The 25,705-nt window shown below is 38.3% G+C and overlaps 3 protein-coding genes across 3 annotated transcripts; 2 read left to right on the top strand and 1 right to left on the bottom strand.

The window, feature by feature from the left end:
• Positions 1 to 1,639: 1,639 nt before the first annotated feature.
• LOC114411666 (isocitrate dehydrogenase [NADP]-like) lies at positions 1,640 to 12,782 on the bottom strand. Its single transcript, XM_028375315.1, has 15 exons — positions 12,469 to 12,782; positions 12,328 to 12,371; positions 11,741 to 11,850; positions 10,526 to 10,563; positions 6,099 to 6,176; positions 5,906 to 5,959; positions 5,722 to 5,823; positions 5,524 to 5,612; positions 5,303 to 5,406; positions 4,757 to 4,825; positions 4,561 to 4,676; positions 3,813 to 3,847; positions 3,570 to 3,712; positions 2,435 to 2,557; positions 1,640 to 2,079 (listed from the first exon to the last, which is right to left on the bottom strand). The coding sequence occupies exons 1-15, from the start codon at positions 12,680 to 12,682 to the stop codon at positions 1,986 to 1,988; spliced, it is 1,413 nt and encodes a 470-aa protein (XP_028231116.1). The 5' UTR covers positions 12,683 to 12,782; the 3' UTR covers positions 1,640 to 1,985.
• A 2,457-nt stretch (positions 12,783 to 15,239) lies between these two features.
• LOC114411665 (polyribonucleotide nucleotidyltransferase 2, mitochondrial-like) lies at positions 15,240 to 15,533 on the top strand. Its single transcript, XM_028375314.1, has one exon. The coding sequence runs from the start codon at positions 15,268 to 15,270 to the stop codon at positions 15,505 to 15,507; it is 240 nt and encodes a 79-aa protein (XP_028231115.1). The 5' UTR covers positions 15,240 to 15,267; the 3' UTR covers positions 15,508 to 15,533.
• Positions 15,250 to 23,776, top strand: LOC114411664 (polyribonucleotide nucleotidyltransferase 2, mitochondrial-like). Its single transcript, XM_028375312.1, has 5 exons — positions 15,250 to 15,806; positions 21,011 to 21,223; positions 21,628 to 21,771; positions 21,890 to 22,588; positions 23,013 to 23,776. The coding sequence occupies exons 2-5, from the start codon at positions 21,125 to 21,127 to the stop codon at positions 23,115 to 23,117; spliced, it is 1,047 nt and encodes a 348-aa protein (XP_028231113.1). The 5' UTR covers positions 15,250 to 15,806; positions 21,011 to 21,124; the 3' UTR covers positions 23,118 to 23,776.
• The last annotated feature ends 1,929 nt before the right edge of the window (positions 23,777 to 25,705 follow it).

The raw sequence follows: 25,705 nt of genomic DNA, 5'->3' as shown, positions 1-25,705 counted from the left end.
GTTTGTTTCAGTTTTAGAGAAACCTTTTTAAAAACTCTTCAGAAAAGTTTTTCTCTCCAAAAAAACCGGTTCAAATTTTTTTATTTTAGTTCAATTATTATTAAAGAAATAATTACTTTATTCTTTTGAAAGAAGCTTTTTGAAAAACACATACTTTTATCAAAATAAAATAATCTCAATACTCATCAATTATACATGTTTATTATCGTAGTAAATTGTTTTACCAAAATTAATCTAAAAACACTGGTGGCATGTCTTACAAACTTGTCTTCTAAAAAATGGAAAGGAAAAAAAACACGTGTGAAAGATGGTACAAGTTAGGAAAGATATTTTAACGCCATTTAGTTTGATAACAAAAAAAATGCAAATATCCACGACCAACAAGTGTTTTTTTTTTCATAATTAATTATTATGTTAATATATGAAATATCTATTAATTTTATTGATAATTAATATTTTTTGAATAACTTAATTGACTATCCTTAATAAAAAGAATTCTTCTGATCACATTTTTCATTCAAAGGATCTGGATTCAATTTTATTGAGACCAACAAGAATGTTCTTCCACAACCTCATAAATTAATAAAACAGATAAATATTTGACAAGAAAAATTAAATTGAACAATACTACAAAATGGACCACGTTTCACTCGCGTTCCACATCACTCTGTTAAAGTTAAAAGAATGGGTGAGATTTGTGGCTGATATAGTACGTCGCAGAGAACAAACCTAAGAAGGACCACGATTTCCAAATTTGGATTTGTTTCATTTACAATTATTTGCATTGTAGCTATGTGGTGTAGTATATATATATTGAGACCAATTAATTAATTAATAATGTTGAAGAGGTGACTGGTTGAAAATGAGTTTGAGAAAGCAACGATGCTTGTATACATTAGAGAACCAACAATTTTGAGTTACAAGTATTTGTACGTATATGAACTAAGTGTACAAAGAAGGTGCTGAGGTTTCAACCATTGAAATGCACACGAGGGTTTCCTTTCTATTTCACTTGGTAGGCCCTGCCTACAGCAAGGTAATGGTGGAACGAAAGTGAGAGTGGGAATGAACTTTATTTGAAGTTCAAGAATCAAATCAAATTAAGACAATTGGTATTGAAACTTCTACACCAAGTTTAAATTAAGATTGGCAGGATTACATAGAGTTGACCCACTTAACCCATGAGTTAAAGTGAGTTGAATTAAGTTCAAATTTTTTTTATATACCAAAAGCTATTTATTAATATTAAAAAATATAGTTTATTGCATGAAAAATCCAAAATTGCTCTTCTTTTTTTCTTTCTTCAACCCATTGAGTATGCCGCGTTGCTCCTTTTCTCCTCCCAACATACCAATCAGCTGCTAATGTGAATGGTTCACCGCATGCCAATGACTGTCCTGAAGTGTCTGAGTGTCTCTCCTTGGCTTCTTCCTTATGTTCATTTCCTCCACGCGAGGAATTTTTAAGTTGTTGGAAATATTCACAATACGAAAAGATTAGATTTCTTAATATGTGTACCAACTAGCATTTGTAAAATTGATTTGAAATCAACGTGAATTTATAGAATTAATCTTAAGTAAACATGATTTTAGAGTAACTTGATTTTTGTTTGGATATATATATATATATATATATATATATATATATATATATATATAAACCAATCAAATTACAATAAAAACATGATCCATCATCTGCATTATTCACATCAAAATTTTGTACTTTCCTAATTCTGCTGGTCCGTACTGACGGATTTTTACCGTTTTAAATAACTGTAATGGTGGTGTGTGTAAGAATGGGACAGTCAGTGGCCAAAAATCCAAGAATCAATTATCCACCCAACCACCAATTAAAATTTTCCTCAGATCCTAGGGTCCCATGATTCCAACCAAAAGCAGCATCACAGGCCAAAAAATTAAGCACCCATCAAACCACTTTTTAGCTTTTCCAACTTATGTTCCTCTTCCCCCCTGCAAAAATAATGTCTAGACCACTGCAGGCTCTCGGAGCTTTTTCTGAAGATTATGTGCCACAGCATCAATAAATTCCTCCGTGTTCAAGTAAAATTCCCTTGATACCCTGCACATCATGCATGCTCGGGTGTCAAACAATATGATGCCACAACCCAGTTTAAATTGTAGACACTATAAATATAAACACGCAAATCAAATTCATGTGTTAATTTTAAGAAATAAATTGGAATCAAATGATTAATAAACAGGTTTAAACAAACAAACATTGCTTATTCAAACTTCATTAGATTTTGTCCAAGATCCAAATATTTCATTAAATATTTCATTCTTAAGAGGAAATGGTTCAAAGTAGAAGACAAGAATAAGGAAGTTAGCTACAAATTGTAACACAAACTTTTTGAAGATATTTGCAATATTAAATTATTCAAATGAGTAAGCAGAGGGAAGAAAGATCTACTTACTTAGGTCCATGAATCAGAATTGCAAGATCTTTAGTCATCTTTCCTGATTCCACTGTCTCAACACATGCAGCCTCCAAATTTTGAGTAAAATCCCGTAATTTTTCATTATTATCCAGCTTCGCTCTAGTAAATAATAACAATCATGTCAATAACAGATTCAGAGAAAAAGGAGAATGAAGAAGGGGGAACATAAGGAAAAAAAAGAGTAAATCAGTTAATACAAGATCACCACCGCAAGCCCTCTTGCAGATAATTCAAAATGAGTCCATGCCCAAAATTAAACAGCTAAGTAATCTTAAATGGAGAGTATCAAGAGAAACATGTTTTGTTTGTTTCCTGACGGAAGTTAGTCTGTTGTACCTATGAACCACAGTACGGAAATACATTGGGCTCTTGCCTCAAAAACAGTAACTGACAAGAGATACCTTCCCATCTCAGGTAGGAAAGTCATGAGCAAAAGGACATGCACAGGTGAGTTCAGGAAAAAAGGAGAGTGAAATTGATGTCCCCCTTCCCCAGTAGAATGGTGCTTCCCTAAAGGAGGGATTCAATCCCATCTCCTTGACAAATTGCTTTGTTTTGACTAGATAACAAATTTAATCCTCATCCCAGAATTTCTAGAACCAGCATATATCGGTTATAAGAACTCCCAGTGATCCTTGTCTATAAAAATCCCAAGTTATCAAAATGGCATCCACATTGCCACAAAAACAATGCCACAACAGAGATGATGACTTATAGTTATCAACAAAGGAAAACAGGACAAGGGGAAAACTGTCAACCTTGAAAATAGTTAGACCTCATTCTCATGGTAGATTTCCAAAATATCATGGGTTCAATGTTAGTCTGGGAAAAAGCTTAATGGAAAAGAGGAAGGCCACATAAGTATATGGAACTATGGAAGGCCATTTCCTAATTTATTGACAATTTGACATCAAAAAATGGCAGGCACCTTCAAGTGTATGCATTAAAAAGAGATTACAATTTATCCAATTACATCGCTTACTCCAATCTAAAACTTAAGCAAAAGCATTGAAGTGTCCGCTCATACTTGGAAATAAGATTAACAAAGGAAAACTTCCAAAGAGCATCAAAATGCACTATAATTTGCAGCTTGAATAAAGCAACAAAGTACCTATGTTCCAGTCCTCTTGTCCATGCAAATATGGAAGCAATACTGTTTGTACTAGTTTCTTGTCCCTTCTGATGAAACCGAAAATGTCGAGTTACAGTTCCATGAGCTGCCTCAGCTTCTAATGTCTTGCCATCAGAAGATAACTGCAAATTTTAGGGTGGAAAATAAAGTATGATGTTCAATAACCAAAATAGAGATAACAATGTTGATGAAAAAATGCTGAAATAATATTCTAATACGCACCAGCACAGAAGTCATGAGACCCAATGAGCCAAAACCTGCACACAGAATTCAAGAAACTTAATTTAAATGATACATCCTAGCATGTTAGAAGTATTTATGTCACCAAATTTTCAAATGTCCTCTTCCACATTCCATAAAGACAACAATGAAATATTAAATTAACAACCAACCCAGAACAGATACATATTCACAGGCGTCAGGTAAATGTAAAGCAAGAGTAGTAGGTGTTGTTTGTTTGCAAAACTTGGCATTTTATAACAACTTTTGGTGATTGCTTTTTTTTCCAATAAATCCTTTCCTTAAGGCCATTTTCTCATGTGTAATTTATAAAGGTTTAGTAAACCAGTAATAACCAAGATTTTCATAGTTATGCCATAAGCAAAGTTAATTTATTTGATAACATTAGCCAGCAATAATTAGAAGATCCAATCAAAGCAAATTATGGTGTTATCATCTCTACATTTAGGGTCCTCAATATAAAATTATAAACAGAGCTCACATAACCTGCATGATCCCAATTTCAAGTATCCTGATTTATACGCTAATTGAGCCAAATGGCTAGGACTACTGGACTAGGACATAATGCTTTTTTGTATTGGTGAAACTTAACCACTTTTGGATAAACAGAAGTGCAGGAAGGGCTAATCAACCAATTACTGCTTGTTATCATCATACATACTATCATCATACTAAGTTCCCATTTTGGACATAGAAGATGAGTTTTCAACAATCTACAATTCCATATTACCTTGAGCAAGTAAATCACTTTGGACATCACCATCATAATTCTTGCAAGCCCAAACATATCCACCTTCACTTTTGAGTGCATATGCTACCATGTCATCAATTAGCCTATGCTCATACCTGAAGTTACTTAAAAGTGTCAATCATCTGTGTATATGTAATGCATCAAAGCAAATTGGTTCATAAACATCAAAACAAACCATATTGAGTGTTCTTCAAACTTTTGCCTCCACCTTTCTTCATACACCTCCTGGAATATGTCCTTAAATCTGTAATAATGTCAAACTGTAAATCATCTCCAATAACAACAAACAAAAGGCTGTTTGAATTACAAAGAACTGAATAAGTTTATCATACAAAGGTGACACTCCAAGAGTAGAAACAAACAGATATAAAAAGATGAGCTTTATTGGATATCACTATCACTCTTATTCCCAAATCTGAATCGATGGTGATAGCAAGAATCCAGAGGGAAGAAATAGTACAGAACTAAATATCTCAAAGTCCGAGGAAATTTGGGAGTCCCGGTTCTCCCTTCCCAATCCCTAATCAAACTCTAAAGATTAAACCTCCCCATTATTATTTCCCTCCATTCTTAATACTTTCCACTGTCAAAGTCAAACTACTGACCAACTGTTCATACAGTTGGCAACATAACTATAATTGAGTCTGCCCTAACTTATTGCTGATACTTGTGCCAAGCACCTAACAAAAATATATATGAAAAAAGACATAATAATAATCACCTGCCATCATATTTCTTTAGAATTGTGTTTTTGGTGCTCAAGTAAAGTGGCCATTTCTTTGCAAATGCAAGTGACATTGATGATTCAGCAAATGCTCGAATAGACTGCCACATTAAGAAAGCTAATGTTGAAATGCAACCAAAACAACAAAATCAACTTCTTGAAATATTTAACAAAAGCATATTACTGTATACATACTGAAAATATAAAATGATGCAAACCTCATCAACATTATACATAGCAAGTGCTACACCTGGGCCTTTGAAATTGTAAACATCAAGCTCCATTGGAGCATCACCATCTTCTGGGACTAAATTAGAGATGAACATAAGTTTGTAAACTACATGTGTGATATTCTAAATAATAACTTTAAAAAAGTTTCAACTCCATTGGAAGCAGGGATTTGGAAATTAACATACCAAATACCAACTTAAGCTTCCCTGGTCCTGTAATTATTGCATCAGTGGCCCGATACTGGTCACCAAAAGCATGCCTACCAATACAAATGGGTTTTTTCCATCCTGTAAACAAAAGGATAAGTTCTAAATGGTACTTTGCAATATTTCACCTCTATTAAGGATCAAACAAGAGTTAAGGCCTTACCGGAAACAATTCTCGGTATGTTGCAGCATATTATGGGTTCACGGAAAACAGTACCTACAAAGAAAGGAAAAAAATATCACAGAAAATTTTGAAGAAGGTTTAGAATAGAGTAACATTTTCAGCAAACAAAGAACCAAAGCTTAATTAACTTGGGTTCTGAACATTTGTTATTAAGTAACTTTAAATACAATACCATTTAAAATATTCCTAATTGTGCCATTGGGGCTTCTCCACATAGACTTCAGTCCAAATTCTTTCACTCGGGTCTCATCTGAAAATTTGGAAGGGTTAAGATAATATCAGTTCTGCACAAAAATGATAAATCAAGATTATGCACTAGTGTCCACTTGCAGTGCACTATGTAATATGAACAAACCAGTACACTAAATCTAGCAAAACTTCTGACTATGGAACAAAGTAGTCTATTAATTCATGAATCATGATACAGAATTAACAGATTTAGAGAGAAGAAAGAAAGAGAGAGAAGAGAATTGTATTGAGGAATTCAACCCAACTGAGTTACAGTTACAGTTATGTAACTGTAAACTAACCTAAGTTAGTTAGTGGCAGCTATAACACAGCTGTCCTAACTAATAACTAACTACCAGCAGTCTAACTACTGACAATGGTTAGACTTACAGACTTAGCTTAAAAAGAAAAAACAGTGTCGAGTAAGTATACTCCAATACCCCCTGCAAGCTCATGAGGGGTTGGCAGAAATCTTTTCAACCACTCTGAGCTTGGACCTGTAAGCAGTGAAGTTGGAGGGTGTGAGAGCTTTAGTGGGGATGTTTGCCCTTTGATCAGCAGCAGGGACATGAACCACTTGAACATGTTTTCCGATAACCTTCTCTTGAACAAAAAACAAGTCCAGTTCTATGTGTTTGGTTTTGTAGTGCATAGCAGGATTGTGAGCTAAGGCAACTGTGCTCAGGTTGTCACAAAAGATAACAGGAGGAGCATGAGGAACTTTGAGCTCGGCCAAAAGAGATTAAATTCATGTTACTTTAGCTGTGGCTAGGACTAAACTTCGGTATTTGGCTCCAGTATTGGACCTAGCCACTACTAATTGCTTTTTGGACCACCAAGAGACCAAATTTGGCCCTAGGAAGATTGCTGCGCCTGAGGTTGACCTTCTATCATCAGGATCTGATGCCCAGTCAGCATCACAATAGGCATGAACAGAATAATGAGACAGAGAAATTAGGCTGCATAGCTATTCCAAAATTGATAGTCCCTTTGAGATACCTAAGTATCCTCTTCACTGCCATACAATACTATTCAGTAGGTTTACTCGTAAACTTGCAGACTTTGTTGACAGAAAAACTAATATCTGGCCTTGTTATTGTAGTAGCATACAGAAGAGCACCCACAACTGATCTATAAAAGCCTCATCCATAGTAGTCTCTGCTAATAAATCTCTATTGTACTTGGACTGAATAAGTAGAAGAGATCCATTAGGTTGAGAGCTGACTTCAATTCCCAGAAAGTAATCAAGATCACCCAAATCTTTGAGGGAGAACTCAGAATTGAGTTTAGAAACCAGAGATTTAATAAAGGTATGATTATTGTCTGTGACAATAATATCATCTACATAGACCAGCATATAAAAAATGAAGGATCACACTTGCTGGATTTGAAATTGTAGGTAAAAAGGGTATTTCTGATTTTCTCAAACCAAGCCCTAGGGACTTGTTTTAGACCATAAACAGTTTTATTTAGTTTGCAAACCAGATGTTTGTTGGAGTCCTCAAATCCAGGAGGTTGAGTCATGTAGACTTCCTCTTCAAGAATGTCATTCAGAAAAGCATTGTTGACATCTAGTTTTTGAAGCTTCCATTTGTTAGTAACAGCAAGTGTCAAAAGAATACTGACTGTAACTGGTTTTTTTTTTTTTTTTTTATCAGCAAAGATAAAATATTATATATAAGACAGTACCAGGGGTACTGAAGGAGTACAATTGATGTCCAAGATTAGCAGAATTATGGTTTCCTAATACAGGTTTTAATACTAGAATTAGAAAACCATAAAACTGACCATACTGTTATCTATAATCTACCAAAATCCTATGTATGTATCCCTCACCTGATTACAAAATCCCTCTCTCAAGTTACTGGACCAATGATTAAAAGGTATTTCAAAACCCTTTTCCAAGTTTTTAAACCACGACCAACAAAGGAAAGTGGCATCCTCCATCAATTGACTGCCATTGAAGGTATCATATGAGAAAATTGTCCCATTCCTATGCTGCCATATACTCCAGGTTAAAGCTATCTACCAGATCTGCCATCTCTGAGACCTGACTGTAACTGGTTTGATTACAGGTGAGAAGGTCTAATTGTAATCATAACCAAGTCTTTGATGAAAGCCTTTGACAACAAGCCTAGCTTTATACTTGCTAACCGTACCATCAGGGTTTTCCTTGACCCTAAAGACCCATTTGCAACCAATAGGAGACCTTGAGGAAGGGAGATCCACAAGTGTCCAAGTGTTGTTAAGAAGAAGAGCATCATATTCTGCCTTCATAGCTGCATGCCAAGTAGGATTAGATGGAGCTGATTTGGTGGACTTAGGTTCAGCATGAGTGAGAGGCAAAGTTGGTTGCAGCCTTGGTTTAACAATGCCAGCTTTTGCTCTTATACAAATTGAGGGAGTATTATCAGGTCTGACCAGTAAAGGAGGAGATTCTGCAGTGGATTGCACTGAAGTAGGGAGTGCTGGAGCAGATATCACAGGATTGGGATGAAATTCAAAGAAAACTGAGTTATCTTTACAGAATTGACTGACACTAAGAAGGTTTTTAGTGATAGAAGGCACAAATAAAAGATTCTTAAAAGTAAGAGGAATTTTTGAGTTAAAGGGAGAATGAAAAGATGAAACACCTAAGGCATTAATGTTCAAGCCCTGACCATTGCCAATGGTGATTTGATCTGGACCTTCAAAGGTGGTAGCTTGCTGAATATTTTGTGACACATTAGTCACATGGTGAGAAGCACCAGAATCAGGATACCAGTTTGTAGATTGCACTGGTTGAACACTAGCAACATGGGCATGTGGAGAGGGTGATGATGCAGTAGGGTTCACAAGCTGAGACTGAAATTGAGGTGGAGGATAAAAATACTGAGGTGGCATGTATTGAGGTGAGTAAGGGAAAAAGGGATAAGGGTCATAGGGATTAAAAGGTTGTGATGGTGGATAGGTACTATTTGGGGTTTGATTAGAGGAGGATGCAGTGGTAGAAGACCGCTGTGAGGTTTGGATAGGTGTTTGATTATAAGATTGTGAGGGCTGAGTGGATACTTGGTTATTGGTGTAATTCATAGGTTGTTTTCATCATACCTATGACAGAAAAAGGATGCTTCATGACCAAATTTGTGGCAAACTTGACAATGAGCATATGCAAATTTGCCGCGACCCCCACCGTGACAGCAACTACCACCACGGTCGTCACAATAGAAATTCCAGCCACCACCTCTGCTGGAATTGTTGTAACTATTGTAATTGTTAGCAGCATCATTAGAAGCTTGAGTGAGATGCGCCAGAGGATTAGAGTTAACTCTAACACTAATCCGAGATTGGAAATTGGTGGTAGAATTAGGGTTACACTTAGTAAGATTTACAGCACCTAGAGATTTCTTTCTGAGTTTGTCAAGACGTGATTCATGAGCAAGAAGGAGCGATTCTACATCATCCACAAACATAGGCTTAGATTTGTTGTAGATATAGGATACCATGGTCTCATACTCTGTCGGTAATCCTTCAACAATGATATCAACTTGTTCGCTTTGCGAGACCAAAACACCAATGGAGGTAAGCGCATCAACCAACGTCTGAACATGAAGAAGATAGTCAGTGATTTTGTGAATGTCAAGAGAGAGGTTTCGAAGCTGATGCTTCCTCGCACGAGCAATCGAATGGAAATGGGTGTGAAGATTCTCCCATAGATGCCACGAAGTTGTGCATCCTACAAGACGAGGAAGAACAATTCCAGAGATCGTCGATTGTAACCAGGAAAGAAGAATTTGATCTTGCTTCTCTCAACTAGGTACTCCGACGACACAATGCCTACATCACAATTGGCGCAAATTGCGGCAGAATGATCGGAGCAACAAGAAAGTGAGATAAACCATGACCTTTAACCACTAGTTGCACTTGACTGCACCATAGAAGATAATTGGAAGTCCTAAGCTTCTCGAAAATAGAGTGCAAAAACAAAGTCGAAGAAGACAATACCACAGGAGGTTGCAATGGAGGAGGAGGAGGAGGTGGCGAACCACCAGTAGAGTTCTCTAATGCGGAAGCCATGAAAATTAGCTTAGGATCAACCTAGCTCTGTATACCATAACAGATTTAGAGAGAAGGAGTAAGAGAATTGTACTAAGGAATTCAACCTAACTGAAAACAGTTTACAACTCTGTTTATATAACAATTATAGTTATGTAAGTGTCAACTAACCTAAGTTAGTTAGTGACAATTATAACAGTTGTTCTAACTAACTACCAACAATCGAACTACTAACAATGGTTAGACTTACTGACTTAGCTAAAAAAGAAAATACAATGTCGAGTAAGTAATCTCCAATAAGAATATTTGGTTTATTTAAATTCGAATATAACTAACCAGGAGTTATTGTTGCACATTTCACAGCGACGTTATACCTGCAGCAAACAACAGCTTCAATTAACACATGGGAAGGGACTCAAAATTTGTTTATTAAATAGTGTTATTAGAATAAAGAAAGAGAATGCAAGTGTTCCACTCCAACCAAATGTACCAAAAGATTCATGAACAAAACAATGTCATTGCCACAAAATATTTGCCTCCTTTTTGGTAAATGGTAAAACAAACCCTTCAAAAATAACCAACAAAAAACTATTGAAGTAGGAAGACAAGCACAAAGCTTATCAAGGACCCTAAACAAATTATCTAAACACATACTCAGACTTCAAGCATCCAAATGGAAAATAAAATACGACAAACACAAGCAGCTTCCCCTTATCAACTCTCTCCTAGCAAGTGGTTGTTTTAGGTCTAAAGCAAATTTTCTGAAGCTAAATAAGTACCATTAGAGTCTTTCGAATTCTCACCACGTCCAAAAACTTTATATACTAGTTTAATCTCTCTTTACACCTCCCTTACCCAACTCTGCCATAATATCATTCTCAATGTAAGCCCCCTGATTGTCAACCTCTCGGTGGTTCTCACATTATGATACTTCACTGAACATCCTTGTTGGTCAAAACCCTTCACCAGTCAAAATTCTCTGTAGATAGCCCTTTCTGAGACCTCGACAACCAACTCTGACAGTGCTCAACTGCTTTCAAGATCATCGATTATTCCCACAAACCAACAAGAGATTTTTCAACATGTTTTATCCTTACTCACACACTTTCTCGGAAACTTCCCAGAAGATCAACCATCACATAACTAGTCCAAGTCACCCACAAACCAATATGCTTCTAAGATTAATGATTGTCCCACAAACCAACACAAGACTTTTCAACGTGATTTGTCCTCACTCACGTTTTTTGGAAAACTTTCTAAAAGGTCACCCATCTCATAACTACTTCAAACCAAACACGCTTAATTGTGAAATTCTTAAGTGATAACTACCGAAAAGTAGATGCATCTTATTGGTATAAGAAATACCAATTAATTCTTTTAAACCATCTTCAATTGTACAGTTTCATACTTGTACAATCTCTGGATCCCCCTCATTCTGATGTGATTCAACCGGGGTATTATACTCAAAAACAACAAGAATCAAGTATAAATAGTTAAAGTGCTATGCATGCCTTTTGTTTTTGCCACTTCCCATTGATTAAAAAAACTCACTTGAGAGTGGCTTCAGCACTTTCCACAGTAACTCTGTCATCAGTAGCATCACGATTTTGAAGCCCCAAATCAAAGTACTTTATGTTCAAATCCAGGTAAGGAAATATAAGCTGCAGTGAAACAAAACCACTTGTTCACATTAAAAGCAAATCCAAAACCACCAAAATAATTATAATAAGAGTAATACCCTAAAATTACTGAACATCAGTCAATTTAGCCCGTATTTTTGTAATTTGAGGGATTCAAGTGACATCATTTGCGAACATCACAAAACTAATAATTTCAGAGAAAAATTGACAAGATGTTAAAATTCCAAGTATTAATTAATAATGGATAAAACCTACATGCAATCCTTTTAGTGCTTTTGAAGCTATTTTCCAAATAGAAATAGAGTTTGGTAACCTATGCTAACCTTTATTATGCAGAGTGCAGCCAGATTATCAATGAGAAACTCCAATTTTAACTTAGGAACGATACCAAAAGCACTTAAGAAATTGCATGTGCATTTTGTCCATAATTAATTTGGTGTCGTGTATTACTCTAAGAAAAATAAATAAAGACTAAGAAATTGAAGCATTCATTCATACTTTATCCTTGATCATCCTCCATATAATCCTCGTCATTTCATCACCTAAAGAGCAAAGCAAAGCAAAACCAATCAAACAAACAGTGATGAAGCAAAACAAGCTAAAACTACTACTTATGCTGGTGCAGTGTGAAGATGTTACCGTCCATTTCGACGATGGGATTGAGAACGGGAACTCTGTCGAAGGCGGCGCGAGCAGCGTAGCATCGAAGCGAGAGGCGATTGGAGAAGGAAAGCGTGTGGGAGCGAAGAACGGGTGCGTCGAAGCGAGTTGGAAGGAGGAGGAAGTTAGGGTTTCTGAGAGAGGTTGAGGAGAACATGGTGGCGCTTAATCGAACCGCTGATACTCTTACCATTCGCTCTCACTCTCTGCAGTGCAGCTTACAATTTTCAATGCGACTTGCTAGACAAGCTTCACCCAAAGTGTGCTTTTTCTAGCATTACTATATACTCCCATAATTGAGCTGGAATAATCCTCATTCCGGTTTAAATTTTTACTTAACGCAATTTCACCATTAACATATACTAAAAGCTATATTTTTTAAGTGTGAGATTTGTAAATAATAGACTGAAAAGAAAAATATATATTATAACTATAAAAATATGTTTGAATCAATTGAATAAATATTTTGACCGGCACGATATTTTGAAGGATACATCAATGCTAAAAGAAGGAGGAATATAAAACATTTCTAATTTTTTATTTGAATACTATCAAATTCAAAACTTTATACGAGGAGGAAACAAAAAAGTATTGTCTTAATTTTGGAAAGTTTTTAAGATTATTTAGTATATCAACTTACTATTATTAGACTACCATGATCAGTGTGACACATAATAAATATACTTATATTTTATATTATTATACTGTTTTATGCATTTTAACTATTGATTTATTAATTTAACCAATAATTCATCAATTTAATATCTTAACTTAATCGATAATTGGTTCAATCTTTAAAATGTCCCTTCTCCACATATTATATTTCATTTAATAATAATTCTTAAAAATATTTTCGATTAAAGATGAGAATTTAGATTTATAATATAAAAGTAGATTGTTATAAAATAATAATTGTAATTTTACAAAGAATTTTCAAATATTAAAATTAAAAAGTATGACTAATTTCAAAGCGTTGCCAAAATTAAAACTTCCAAATATTTAACTTTATGAAGTAGGATGATATAAAAATAAAACCATGTGAGCCTAACATGCGTCAAAACAATGTGTTGGTTAAACTACTACATTTTAATTAAAGTTACAATATAATGATATAGTTATCATCATTATATAAAAAATATAGCAGTATATATTATATTGTTGTATAATTATTAATTAAAAAATTAAGAAAATACATTGTTAGTATAATTTTATATATTGGCACTCAATTAAAAATTATTATATACAATATATACGTTTAAAGTTATAGTGATAATCAGTAAAGTTGATAGTATATAATTTATAAAGATAATATATAAAAATTAAATCCTTAATAATTCTAACAAGAGTTCAATTTTTTCTTAACAAAAACCATAGACATAGTTACATAGAAAGAGTTTTAATAACAACACACTAACAAACATATTCTAAGTACTATAAAAAATATTCTTAGTTAAGTACTAGTAATCCTTAATTTTATTTTATTTTTGATGTGGTAGTAATTCTTAATTTAATGTGTAATAAAAATTAAAATACATATTTTTATTTTATTTTTAATTTTAATTGTTAAACCCTAAACCCTACCACTTTATTCATGGTAAAAATACCAAATGGGGTTCCTTTTACAAATTATTTACCTAAATGGGTTTGTTTTGAAATTATTTACCCAGTTGGTCTGTTTTTTTACTACAATGCGCCTCCCCAAGGGGGCGCGTTCCCCATAAAGGTGACACATGGCATGACTCGACTAGCGATGGGATAGGTCTGAACGAGTGGCAGATGACTTAGGACGCGCCTTGCGTACAGGCGCGATTGGGCGCGTTGGGTCGCGCTAGGGACTCATGCGCGTTGGGTCGCGCTAGAGACCCAAACACGTCCAGCTGACCCGTGGTCCCCCCTCCAAGCCAGTCCTTCCCCCGAAGCCACAACCAATGTTTTTTATTTCGTTTGAAGTTCATTAGCTTTCGTAGACTGGACAAGTTCAACGATCTGTATTAATAAGAAAAAAAATTAAAATCTAAATCAAGTCATTGTTTCCCGAATCAAGTCAATGTCTCTTAATTGTCTTATAAGCTATTTAACACATTTAATTTAAATTAATAAGAAAATTGTATTATATATGTAACAATTTGTTGATGATCACTGCTAAACTTTACCTAATTAGAAATGTAAATTGTGTTATATATCCAAATTACAAGGACGATAAAATGAAATAGTAATTTTGTTTATATTTTTTGTGTGAAAAATTGTAATTTTTTGTAACTTAATAATTTAATATTTGGTTATAATTATGTATCATTCACATTATCGTCATTTATTTTAAAAGCATTGCACAATAAGATTGATACGTTAAAGTGGTAATAATATAAAATTAACATGAAAAAAAAATCATACAAAGTAATGACATTTGGTTATAATGGGTTTACATTTGGTTACAAAGTACATGGACGTGTCTGGGTCTCCAGCGACCCAACACGCCTGCTGCAGCGCTACCAATCGCGCCGCAGGGCGCGTCTTAAGTCATTTGCCACTCGTTCAGACCTGTCCCACCACTAGTTGAGTCATGTCACCTTTAGGGAAAATGCGCCCCTCGGGAAGGTGTATTATAGTAAAAAAACAGATCAAGGGATAAATAATTTCAAAACTAATCCATTTAGATAAATAATTTGTAAAAGAAATCCATATGTTATTTTTGCCCTTCATTCGCCAAGTTGAAGGCGTAACTACTGTTTGTACCATCAGCGAGCTTCTTCTTCCTTCATTTCCCTTCACCCGTTGCGAATGAAGAGAACGAAGCCACTCCTCCGCACCCTGCCGCACTTCCTCACATGGCGTGCCTTCCGCTTCCGCACCTTCGTCGCCGCCGCCACCAAGCACCTCGAGACCTTCACAGAGCAATTCGAAATCGGTTCGCGCGTGATCACGCTCGAGACCTGCAAGATCGCGCGCTTCGCCAATGGCGCCGTCGTTTTGGCCATGGACAACACCAACGTCCTCTCCACCGTCACCGCCGCTAAATGAAATTTTGTTTAACATTCTTAATTAATTGTTTACCTGTCTTCACCTGCCATTTAGACTGTATGATGAAGAAGTTCTCTTACACTTCCTGATATGCTTTTTGAGGAAGGATTCATTTGTTCACATTTTTTGGGTTTGCTAGTTCTGATATGCTGTGTTGAATGGCGTCATGTGATCCATGTACTGACCTCACCTAGTAAGATAGACTTTGTTGTTGTTGCTAGTTCTGATCCTTCTTGATCTTGTTTTGTCATTAATTGCAATGTTTATATCTAAATTCTCTTAAAACTACATATTGAAATATAGTGATAGCAACATCCAAATAACAGAACACATAGAGACTGCAGCAGTCCCAAACTACACAGCAGACAACAAAGAGGAATTCACAGCTATAAATAGCAGAAACAAACGTGACACTCACAGGCCCAAATACCTTGCAAATTACGTGTGAGAACATGCCCATTACACAGCTTCTAGAATCTTACTCATTAAGCGCCGAAAGTAATTTCCCACGTTTTAATTGATACCTGTAATAGTTTAACAAATTCGAAAGTCTGTTATAACAACTTAGCAGAAAATATCTTGTAGAAAGGCTATATAAAGGAAGCAATGGAATAAAATGGGTATCAGAACCATTCCAATATAATTTTAGCTTATCTTTTAGTTCCTTTAGCTATCAACTGGTCCGACCTGCCTCGCCCCATGCCTGAGCATCACACGCGTCAAGTCACTCTCGATAAACTTGACGATGCTGTCCAACGCCTTTCGCAGGGTCAGATCTCCCTTACAGAAGGCCAGGCTTCCTTGTCTCAGAACCACCATTCCCTCAACATCAAAATAGACAACATCCATGCCTCCCTCACCACCCAAATCGAGTCCCTCTTTGACCGCCTCGCCGCCGTCGCGGTCCCTCATTCTTCCCCCGTCTCTGCCACCCAACCTCCCCCTTCCCCAATTTCACGCCACCATCATTTGAAGCTTGATGTCCCGCGTTTCGATGGCCACGACCCCCTCGGATGGATATTTAAGGTGTCCTAGTTTTTCGACTACCAGGGGATCCCGGAACTCGAACGCCTTACTATAGCCTCCTTCTACATGGACGGCCCGGCACTTTCGTGGTACCAGTGGATGCACCGTAACGGGTATTTTCCCTCCTGGCCCGCGATGCTCCAGGCTCTCGAATCAAGGTTCGCCCCTTCGTTCTATGATGACCCTCAGGGCAGTCTCTTCAAACTCCAGCAAACCGGCTCTGTTACAGACTACCTGACAGCCTTCGAACGCCTTGCCAACCGCACGATTGGCATTGCTCCCTCCTCCCTACTCAGCTGCTTCGTTTCCGGCCTCATCCCCGAGCTCCGCCGCGAGGTCCAGGCCTTACGGCCCATGTCCCTTCCTCAGGCCATCGAACTCGCCCGTCTTCAGGAGGATAAGTTGATCGACCGCCGTCGCGGGTCCCGTCCTCCGTTCCCAGCCCCGCCGCATCCCTCCCCTGCCCCACCACAATCATTTTCCCCAAAACCCACTACATCACCTTTCCCCAAATCTCCTACCCCTCTCCCTTCCCCACGCATCCCCGTCAAACGCCTCTCCGCCGAAGAGTTAGCCATCCGCCGCGATCAAGGCCTTTGCTACCACTGTGACGATAAATGGTCACATGGTCATCGCTGCCGGTCTCGATTACACCTACTCCTAGCTGACGAAGATATTGAGAACCCTGATATTTCCCCGGACCCTAACCCTGACCCTCCTCTCGTTTCCCAGATCAGCCTCAACGCCATGGAAGGAACAGTTGCTCCCCAGACGTTTCGTCTCCTCGGCATGATTGGCCACCATCAATTGATTGTTCTCGTTGACGGTGGAAGTTCTCATAACTTCATTCAGACTCGAATAGCGCGCTTCTTGGCTCTCCCCACTGCCCCTACCCCGCCGTTACGTGTCATGGTAGGAAACGGCAATACCTTAGATTGTGACACCCTCTCTCCCCAAACCCTTCTCTCCCTCCAAGGGCATGAGTTTACTCTTGACCTCTTCCACCTTCCCCTCTGCGGCGCCGATATAGTCTTAGGGGTTCAGTGGCTGAAACTCCTTGGGCCCGTTACCACGGATTACTCCGCGCTGACCATGACTTTTCCCTACTTGGGCCACACTATTACCCTATTTGCTGACGCACCCCCCACCTTAACCTCAGCCTCGGCCCATCAGCTTAAACGTTTTGCCCAAACTCACAGTATTTCCGCCTTATACCACATAACCCCCATACCGGCCCAACCCGTCTCCCCTTTACCAGCTTCACCCCCTACCCCTCCCTCCATCACCATCGTCCTCAACCGTTATGCCTCCATTTTTAATGAACCAGACCACCTACCTCCTTCCCGCAACATCCAACATCACATCCATCTCCTTCCTCACTCCACCCCCGTCAATGTCAAACCTTATCGCTACCCCCACTTCCAAAAAACCGAAATCGAAACCCAGATTTCCTCCATGCTGGCTTCGGGTCTGATTCAGCCCAGCCATAGCCCTTTTTCATCCCCGATCCTATTAGTAAAGAAAAAGGATGGTTCCTGGCGGTGTTGCGTGGACTATAGAGCCTTGAATTCCATTACGGTTAAAGACCGATTTCCCATGCCCACAATCGATGAGTTGTTGGACGATTTGGGCAAGGCCTCATGTTTTTCGAAACTTGATTTACGACAGGGTTTCCACCAAATTCGGATGGCAGCTTCCGATATCCCCAAGACGGCTTTTCGCACTCATCAGGGTCATTACGAATACTGCGTAATGCCTTTCGGCCTGTGCAACGCACCTTCAACCTTCCAGGCGGCCATGCACGATGCCCTCCGGCCATTCCTGAGGAAGTTTGTCGCCGTTTTCTTCGACGACATACTAGTTTACAGCCCAGACATTTCCACCCATGCTTCTCATCTGGACTCTGTACTCTCCACATTACTTGACAAACAGTTTTTCCTCAAAGCTTCTAAGTGCCTTTTCGCCCAATCTCAGCTCAATTATTTGGGACATATCATCTCGGCACAAGGCATTGCTCCAGATCCTGATAAGGTCCAGGCCATGATTGATTGGCCGATTCCCACCACCACCACGGCCCTTCGAGGATTCCTCGGCCTCACCGGCTTTTATCGTAAATTCATTCAGGGATACGCTTCCGTAGCAGCTCCTCTTACCGCCCTTCTTCGCAAGGATCAATTTCTCTGGTCCCCGACAGCATCCACGGCTTTTGACACCCTCAAGACCTTAATGACCCAAGCTCCAATCCTAGCTACCCCGGATTTTTCTCTGCCTTTTATCCTGGAAACGGACGCGTCTGCGGTGGCTATCGGGGCTGTTCTCCTCCAGCGACACCACCCCATCGCCTACTTCAGCAAAGTACTATGCCCTCGTTTACAACGGGCATCGGCGTACGTCCGTGAACTTCATGCCATAACGGCTGCCGTCCGCAAATGGCGCCATTACCTCTTGGGCTCTTCATTCACCATCCTCACCGACCATAGGAGCCTCAAGGACCTTATGTCGCAAGTCATTCAGACCCCGGAGCAGCAAACTTACCTCGTGAAACTCCTGGGATATGATTACGACATCAAATATAAGCCGGGAAGCTCTAATATTGTTGCCGACGCGTTGTCTCGTCTTCCTCAGGGCGAATGCTTTTCCTTCTCAGTCCCACACTACGACTTTATGGATAAGCTCCGCCACACGCTTATGCAGGAACCCCAGTATCGGGACTTAGTACACCAAGTTCGGTCTACACCCGCGGCTCATCCTTCCCTGACGGTACACAACGATTTACTTTTTCGCCATCACCGACTTTGGCTTCCTTTCCCCACTCATTTCACTGAGGTTCTTATGGAGGAATTTCATTCCACTCCCCTTGGGGGACACACCGGCGCCACCAAAACTCTTCACCGCCTTCGTCAAAGCTTTGACTGGCCCAACATACGTTCCGATGTCCGCCGTTTTGTGGCCCAGTGTATTACCTGCCAACAGACGAAGTACGAACCACAGAAGCCACCGGGCCTGCTTCAACCCATTCCCCTCCCCTCCGCGGTATGGGAAGATTTATCTATCGATTTTATAACCGGTCTTCCTCTTTCGAAGGGATACACAGTCATTCTAGTAGTCGTAGACCGTTTTTCGAAGGGTGCTCACTTTGGTCCATTACCCACCAGTCACACGGCTCATAAGGTTGCTTGCCTCTTCTTTGACATGGTTTGTAAACACCATGGTTTTCCCCGGAGTTTAATCTCCGACAGGGACGCTCTGTTTCTCAGCAGCTTCTGGAGAGAACTCTTTAAGCTTAGTGGCACTAAGTTACGGATGAGTACGGCATATCATCCCCAGTCCGACGGCCAAACCGAAGTGGTCAACTGCGTCCTGGAGCAATATCTCCGCTCATTCGTGCATCACAAACCCCACCACTGGTCTCGATTTTTATCGCTCGCTGAATGGTCTTACAATACCACTGTTCATACTAGCACGGGCTACACCCCCTTCGAAGTTACCTACGGCAAAGCACCCCCTTCTCTAATTGACTATGTCCGCGGGACCTCCCCTATTGATGCTGTCGATTCCATGCTAACGGATCGCACCGAACTTCACAACACATTACTCCGGCGTCTTCGCAAAGCTCAAGAGTTCATGACGACTTCTGCGAACAAGCACCGCCGTGATCTGCAATTTTCCGTCGGAGATTGGGCTTATGTCAAGCTTCGACCCTACCGACAGAAGTCCGTAGCTCCTGCCTACTCCAAACTCTCCAAGCGCTACTACGGTCCTTATCAAGTGATCGAACGCATCGGCTCCGTCGCTTATAGACTCCAGCTTCCTCCGTCATCTCGCATCCATCCGGTGTTCCATGTTTCCCTGCTGAAACGTCACCAAGGCCCTCTTCCCCTTACCTCCGCTGCCCTACCGCCGTCCAGCGTGGAGCATCATCCCCTCGTCACTCCTTTGGCGTTCTTAGATTGGCAGTGGGACACCTCGGTTACCCCGGCGGCTCGCAAGGTGTTCGTCCAGTGGGCAGGTCTTCCTCCAGAGGACGCCTCATGGGAGTCTTGGTCCGATGTGAAGCACACTTTTAACCTCGAGGACGAGGTTCCTTTTGAAGGGGAGGGCGATGATAGCAACATCCAAATAACAGAACACATAGAGACTGCAGCAGTCCCAAACTACACAGCAGACAACAAAGAGGAATTCACAGCTATAAATAGCAGAAACAAACGTGACACTCACAGGCCCAAATACCTTGCAAATTACGTGTGAGAACATGCCCATTACACAGCTTCTAGAATCTTACTCATTAAGCGCCGAAAGTAATTTCCCACGTTTTAATTGATACCTGTAATAGTTTAACAAATTCGAAAGTCTGTTATAACAACTTAGCAGAAAATATCTTGTAGAAAGGCTATATAAAGGAAGCAATGGAATAAAATGGGTATCAGAACCATTCCAATATAATTTTAGCTTATCTTTTAGTTCCTTTAGCTATCATATAGTCCCTTTTTTGGCTCCTAAATATGAACATGCTTGCAGAAGAGTTTTTGCATGCTGTGGTATATATTATGTGTACGTTGAGGAACAGAACACATTTACTGAACATGTTGTTATGTATGTACTACAATCAGGTGCACGGATGTCTGTAGGTGATGGAACACTTACAATAGTTGCTAAGAATCAATCTGTAATGGACAAAATACTAGAAAAGGTATTCCTTCCATTCTGTTGAACCACTAATTTTTATCCAATTGTGCTTTTTGTTTGGAATTTTATTCTCGTTGTTGTACACGAGATAATTGTCTGCCCTATATCAGGAATTGATCTGCTGATGATGTCATGAAGCAATACTTTCCTTAAGAATTAAGATTTCTCTAGTAAATCATTTTTTATTCTATATAATTGTTCATATATACTGGAAACATACTCTCTGCTTGTGGAGACTGGCTACATCACTCCCACTTGGTGCAAGCCTCGGGTGCTGAGTCATCTGTTAAGTTCATTTTTTGTTCATATACATGCTAATTCCTGCATATATTAGTGACAAATGGTTAAATATTTACCCTCATCTTTTTCCTTGTGGCTGTCATACTGAAGTTCAACCATGTTTGTCAGATTGATTTTATTGTGGGCCGTCAAATTGAAGTTGGAGGTATCTACACAGGTATTGTCACCACTATAAAAGAATACGGAGCTTTTGTGGAGTTTAATGGTGGCCAGCAGGGCCTACTCCACATTTCTGAGTTGTCACATGAACCGGTATGTATGATTTAACTATTTTAATTGCTAATCATTAAGAATCATGTGTCAGGTCTGCTATTAACAGGCATAGCAATTTGTATGTATTAATGTGTCTTTAATAACTGTGCATCCTTAGGTCTCCAGAGTTTCAGAGGTTGTCTCTGTTGGCCAGAAGCTTTCTTTGATATGCATAGGCCAAGATGTTCATGGTAACATTAAATTATCCCTTAAAGCAACTTTGCCTCATCCTGGAGGATTGGAGACTAATGTTGTAGTTGAAGAATCTGTTGCATCTGTAAAAGAAACAGCCAACATTTGGGCACCGGTTGGGAATGTGTCTAGTATACAAGAAGAACAAAATTCTGCTTCTGAGTTGTCTTTAGGCAATCTTGAGTTGGGGGAAGCAAAATCCGAAACCTCCCAAGTACCAGTAATTTTAATACGTAGTGCTGCAGAATGTGATGAAGAGGAGAAATCATCCAGCTTGAATCTGTCTTCAAAAAATCCTCAAGTAGATAATGGGGTGCAATTGGATCTCAAGTCAAAATCTCGATCTCAAAATGCTAAATCTTGTAGATCTCGAGATGTTGATGCTCCATCTTCTCATTCAGGTCCCCTGCCTTATACAAATGTTAAGAAGTCAAAACTTTCAATGCACAAAGAGTCAAAATCTGATCTTCAAAGGCCAAAAGGGGATGAGCAGGGACCTAAAGATAAGGTAACTGCAGAAGATCTGAAACTCGGAAGCGAAGTAACTGCCAAAGTCTCGCAAATTGGTGCACATGGGTTAGTGTTGGATTTGGGTGGAGGACTTAGAGGAATTTACCGGTTTGAGGTAGGAGTCATTTTTGTATCCTCTTTTCTCAAGATTTCATGTTAAGGAGATATTCTCTAGTCATTTGGCATTTTTTAGTTAACCATAATATATGTTTTTTAGTGGCCATAATGATGTATTTATTAATCATTATCAGTTTGTCAATGGAATTGCTTTGCTGATCATTCATACGCACAAGTTCACAGGCTTAAAAAATTGATGCCTTTCTTCTTGTTTTCCATTTCTGCAACTATTGATCTATTTTTCTTTGTAGCATTACTTCACACATAAGCTCAAGAATTCCTTTATGTTCTAAAACCCACACCACTATTATTAAATTGTATTTATTCTCTTCCTCTTCATGTATAATTGCCTAACCAACTTTTTCATCTGCACCATGAACCATCCAGTTCACTTGCTAACCTATTCTTGTTTTGTCATGCAGGAAAATAACAAAAGGCACTTTAAAATAGGTGATGAGATGCGAGTTGTGTGCTCAAGCTTTTCTAGCAAGGGAGTTCCAGTATTGTCTTTTGTGGATGATCAATAACTTCCTAACGGTAATTCCTTTCGTTAGCCCATGGATTCATACTCCCATGGTTTGGAAAAAAGTTCTTCCAGCAGTGTAAGCAACATCAATGGTTTTATTGAAAATCTGGTATTCGGTAGAGCTTAATAGCAACAATTTGATCCATGTAACTTGCCTTGGCACGATGATGCTTAATATTTGTTAAGGTGCTGAGAATGCGGCAATGGACTTTGGGAACTTTGCACTGCTTTCCTTAGATTAACGGTATGAAGCTTGAGAAAGTTGTTGGAAAATGGGTCTTTGAGATGCTCGATGCAAGTTTGCCATCATGACTGCCATTTCACAATAAGAAACTATTGAGTGGTGAACGTCCATGTAACCGGCTGATGTTTTGATGTTAGTTATCCATAGTATTTGATATAAAATAAGGTTTAATTCTTGATTGATTTTTGTTGGGTTTTGATGCCCAAGTAGATTGATTAAATGGTGTGGCAACTGTTGTGGGGACTAGAGTTTGCCTTATTCACGTCCTATAGCTCAAGGGGGCTGACAATACCATTGCTTACACTCAAGGAATCCCAAACCCCCATTTTTTTGAATGATTTTTTTGGCCTTGTCATCTAAGCCTTTAAATTTTGGGCACTAGTATATTATTCTCAGTTCCCCCGAGTTTTCTTGTTTTTCTTATTCATGGTACTATTGTGTTTTATTTACGTTGAGGGGGCATCTTGTATCACAGTGAAAAAAAGCGTTCTTACAGTTTAAAAGAATTTATTTATAGAGGTGGTTCGAACCACTTCTATCAATATTTTATTTATCAATTTCTCATAATTAAAGTGTAGGTAATGGGTATGGGAATGTACAAATAGATATTCCACGGGAAAAGATACAAATATTAAATTAATTACCTATGCGAGTATGGATTGAGATACGAATGTTTTTTTAAAGTGTGGGTATGAGAATGAGAAGTACCCTGTTCATTGTTATTTGCATACATGATTCAAAGATGATGACTAACGCGTGTATATATAAAGGGTGGGTATTGCAAAAGAATAGTTTTTTTTCTCTTATCCATGTAGATATGCATCACTAACTTTTTAGTTAATTTATAAGTTACATGAATAATTTTGAGAAGTAATTACGCCGACATTAATTAAAGCAATCTTCCGATGGCGTTTTCTATGATTGCTTCAGTTAAAGATCCTCCCCCTGATGACCAAGTTATTTGCAAATCTTTATACAGTAGATAAGCATTACTATTACTAAGATCTTAACATAAAAAGTCTTAATAACACTAAGTTGTATGTTTTTCAGATAATCATTACATCTTGGAAGCTATGAATTGATCACTTAAAATTTTTTTGCAATATCTACATGGATAAGAGAAAAAAAAACTATTTTTTTGCAATACCCACTCTTGAATTAATCACTTAAAATTTTGACCCTAATTAAACAGCATAACCAAATCCTGACTCCGGCAAAATGAGTATGCCCTCATTATTTTACTGTCAAAGCAAACAATTATTCTTCTATAAGCTAGTCAACTCTGTAATCTCAAGTCAACAACCACAAAAGTCAGAAACAACTTATTTAAATCTTGCGCACAAAGTCAGAAAGCTTATACGCATTCATAGCTTAGCTGGGGTATATGGTCAAAACTAGTGGGTTGGTCCGTATAATTTATTACTTTTGCTAGAAGCTCCTAGCATGTCATTAGCACTTTGTTAGATAGTATTTGAAGTATCTCTTCATTTTATTTTATTTTTATTTTTTTTCACGATACAAGATACTTTGGTCTGCAGTTAGCACTTTAATCTACGAGCTAATTTTCATTGTATTTTTTAAATCTATTCAATGTTATTTAAGAATTTTTGGATTTTATATATTTTTCATAATCAAACCTTTGAATCAACCCACTAATCAAGTTAAACAAACTAAAGAGACCGACTAAATTCTTAGCACTTTAGCTTTGTAAGCCAATTCAATTCAATCCATTAGTTACAAATCAATATAGGTGGAATAAAATCTATAGTTTAGGTAAGACCAAAAGGGTCACTATAAATATTCACTATGATCGGCTTAACGGTGGTGAATTGGAATAGATGCTTGATGATTTAGATTCGAACTGTTATTATACACCAAAAAGATAAGGATCACTATGAATTCTCTGTAGTCTAATTGTTCTTTTGACAATTTAACCGATCCTAAAATATGAAAATATTAGATAAAAGCGCAAAATAGGTCTTGATTCAGTTCTCTGTTAGTAACAACCTAAATTGCAAACACATCTCTAGTGTGAATAGACATTGATACCTTAAAAAACACTAGTCAACCCAAAAGCATGAGCTTTGTAATCATTCATGTTTGTTATTGCCAATTTGGAATATTGTCCTTTTGGCACCTAGTTTGGCAACTTCACCAACCAAACATGATTGACTGCAGCTGTTGATCCTTGCTTGAGAGATGATTTTCCTGCCTCTAAAGCGCCAAGGGTGTTTCAAATTGGATTAATATTCACACAAGCTTCTGCTTCAAGTATATAGTTTAAAGCCACCCAAAAATAAAGTATGTAGTTTAACAAAGTTTGTTTTATAAGTAAACAGCGTGAT

Source organism: Glycine soja, chromosome 5, assembly GCF_004193775.1.
Source record: "Glycine soja cultivar W05 chromosome 5, ASM419377v2, whole genome shotgun sequence".
NCBI lineage: Eukaryota > Viridiplantae > Streptophyta > Magnoliopsida > Fabales > Fabaceae > Glycine > Glycine soja.
Note: the sequence above shows the minus strand (reverse complement) of the source record. Positions and strands in the feature narration are given on the sequence as shown.

What these genes read in the sequence shown, in the direction of transcription:
- LOC114411666 (XM_028375315.1), bottom strand. Translation starts at nt 12,682, where the DNA reads ATGGTAAGAGTATCAGCGGTTCGATTAAGCGCCACCATGTTCTCCTCA. An exon ending in GGAGGATGATCAAGGATAAA is followed by an intron (nt 11,851 to 12,327) that starts GTATGAATGAAT and finishes GTTTCACTGCAG; the next exon opens with CTTATATTTCCTTACCTGGA. An exon ending in AGTGCTGAAGCCACTCTCAA is followed by an intron (nt 10,564 to 11,740) that starts GTGAGTTTTTTT and finishes TGTTTGCTGCAG; the next exon opens with GTATAACGTCGCTGTGAAAT.
- LOC114411665 (XM_028375314.1), top strand. Translation starts at nt 15,268, where the DNA reads ATGAAGAGAACGAAGCCACTCCTCCGCACCCTGCCGCACTTCCTCACA.
- LOC114411664 (XM_028375312.1), top strand. Translation starts at nt 21,125, where the DNA reads ATGTATGTACTACAATCAGGTGCACGGATGTCTGTAGGTGATGGAACA. An exon ending in TGGACAAAATACTAGAAAAG is followed by an intron (nt 21,224 to 21,627) that starts GTATTCCTTCCA and finishes CATGTTTGTCAG; the next exon opens with ATTGATTTTATTGTGGGCCG. An exon ending in GAGGAATTTACCGGTTTGAG is followed by an intron (nt 22,589 to 23,012) that starts GTAGGAGTCATT and finishes TTTGTCATGCAG; the next exon opens with GAAAATAACAAAAGGCACTT.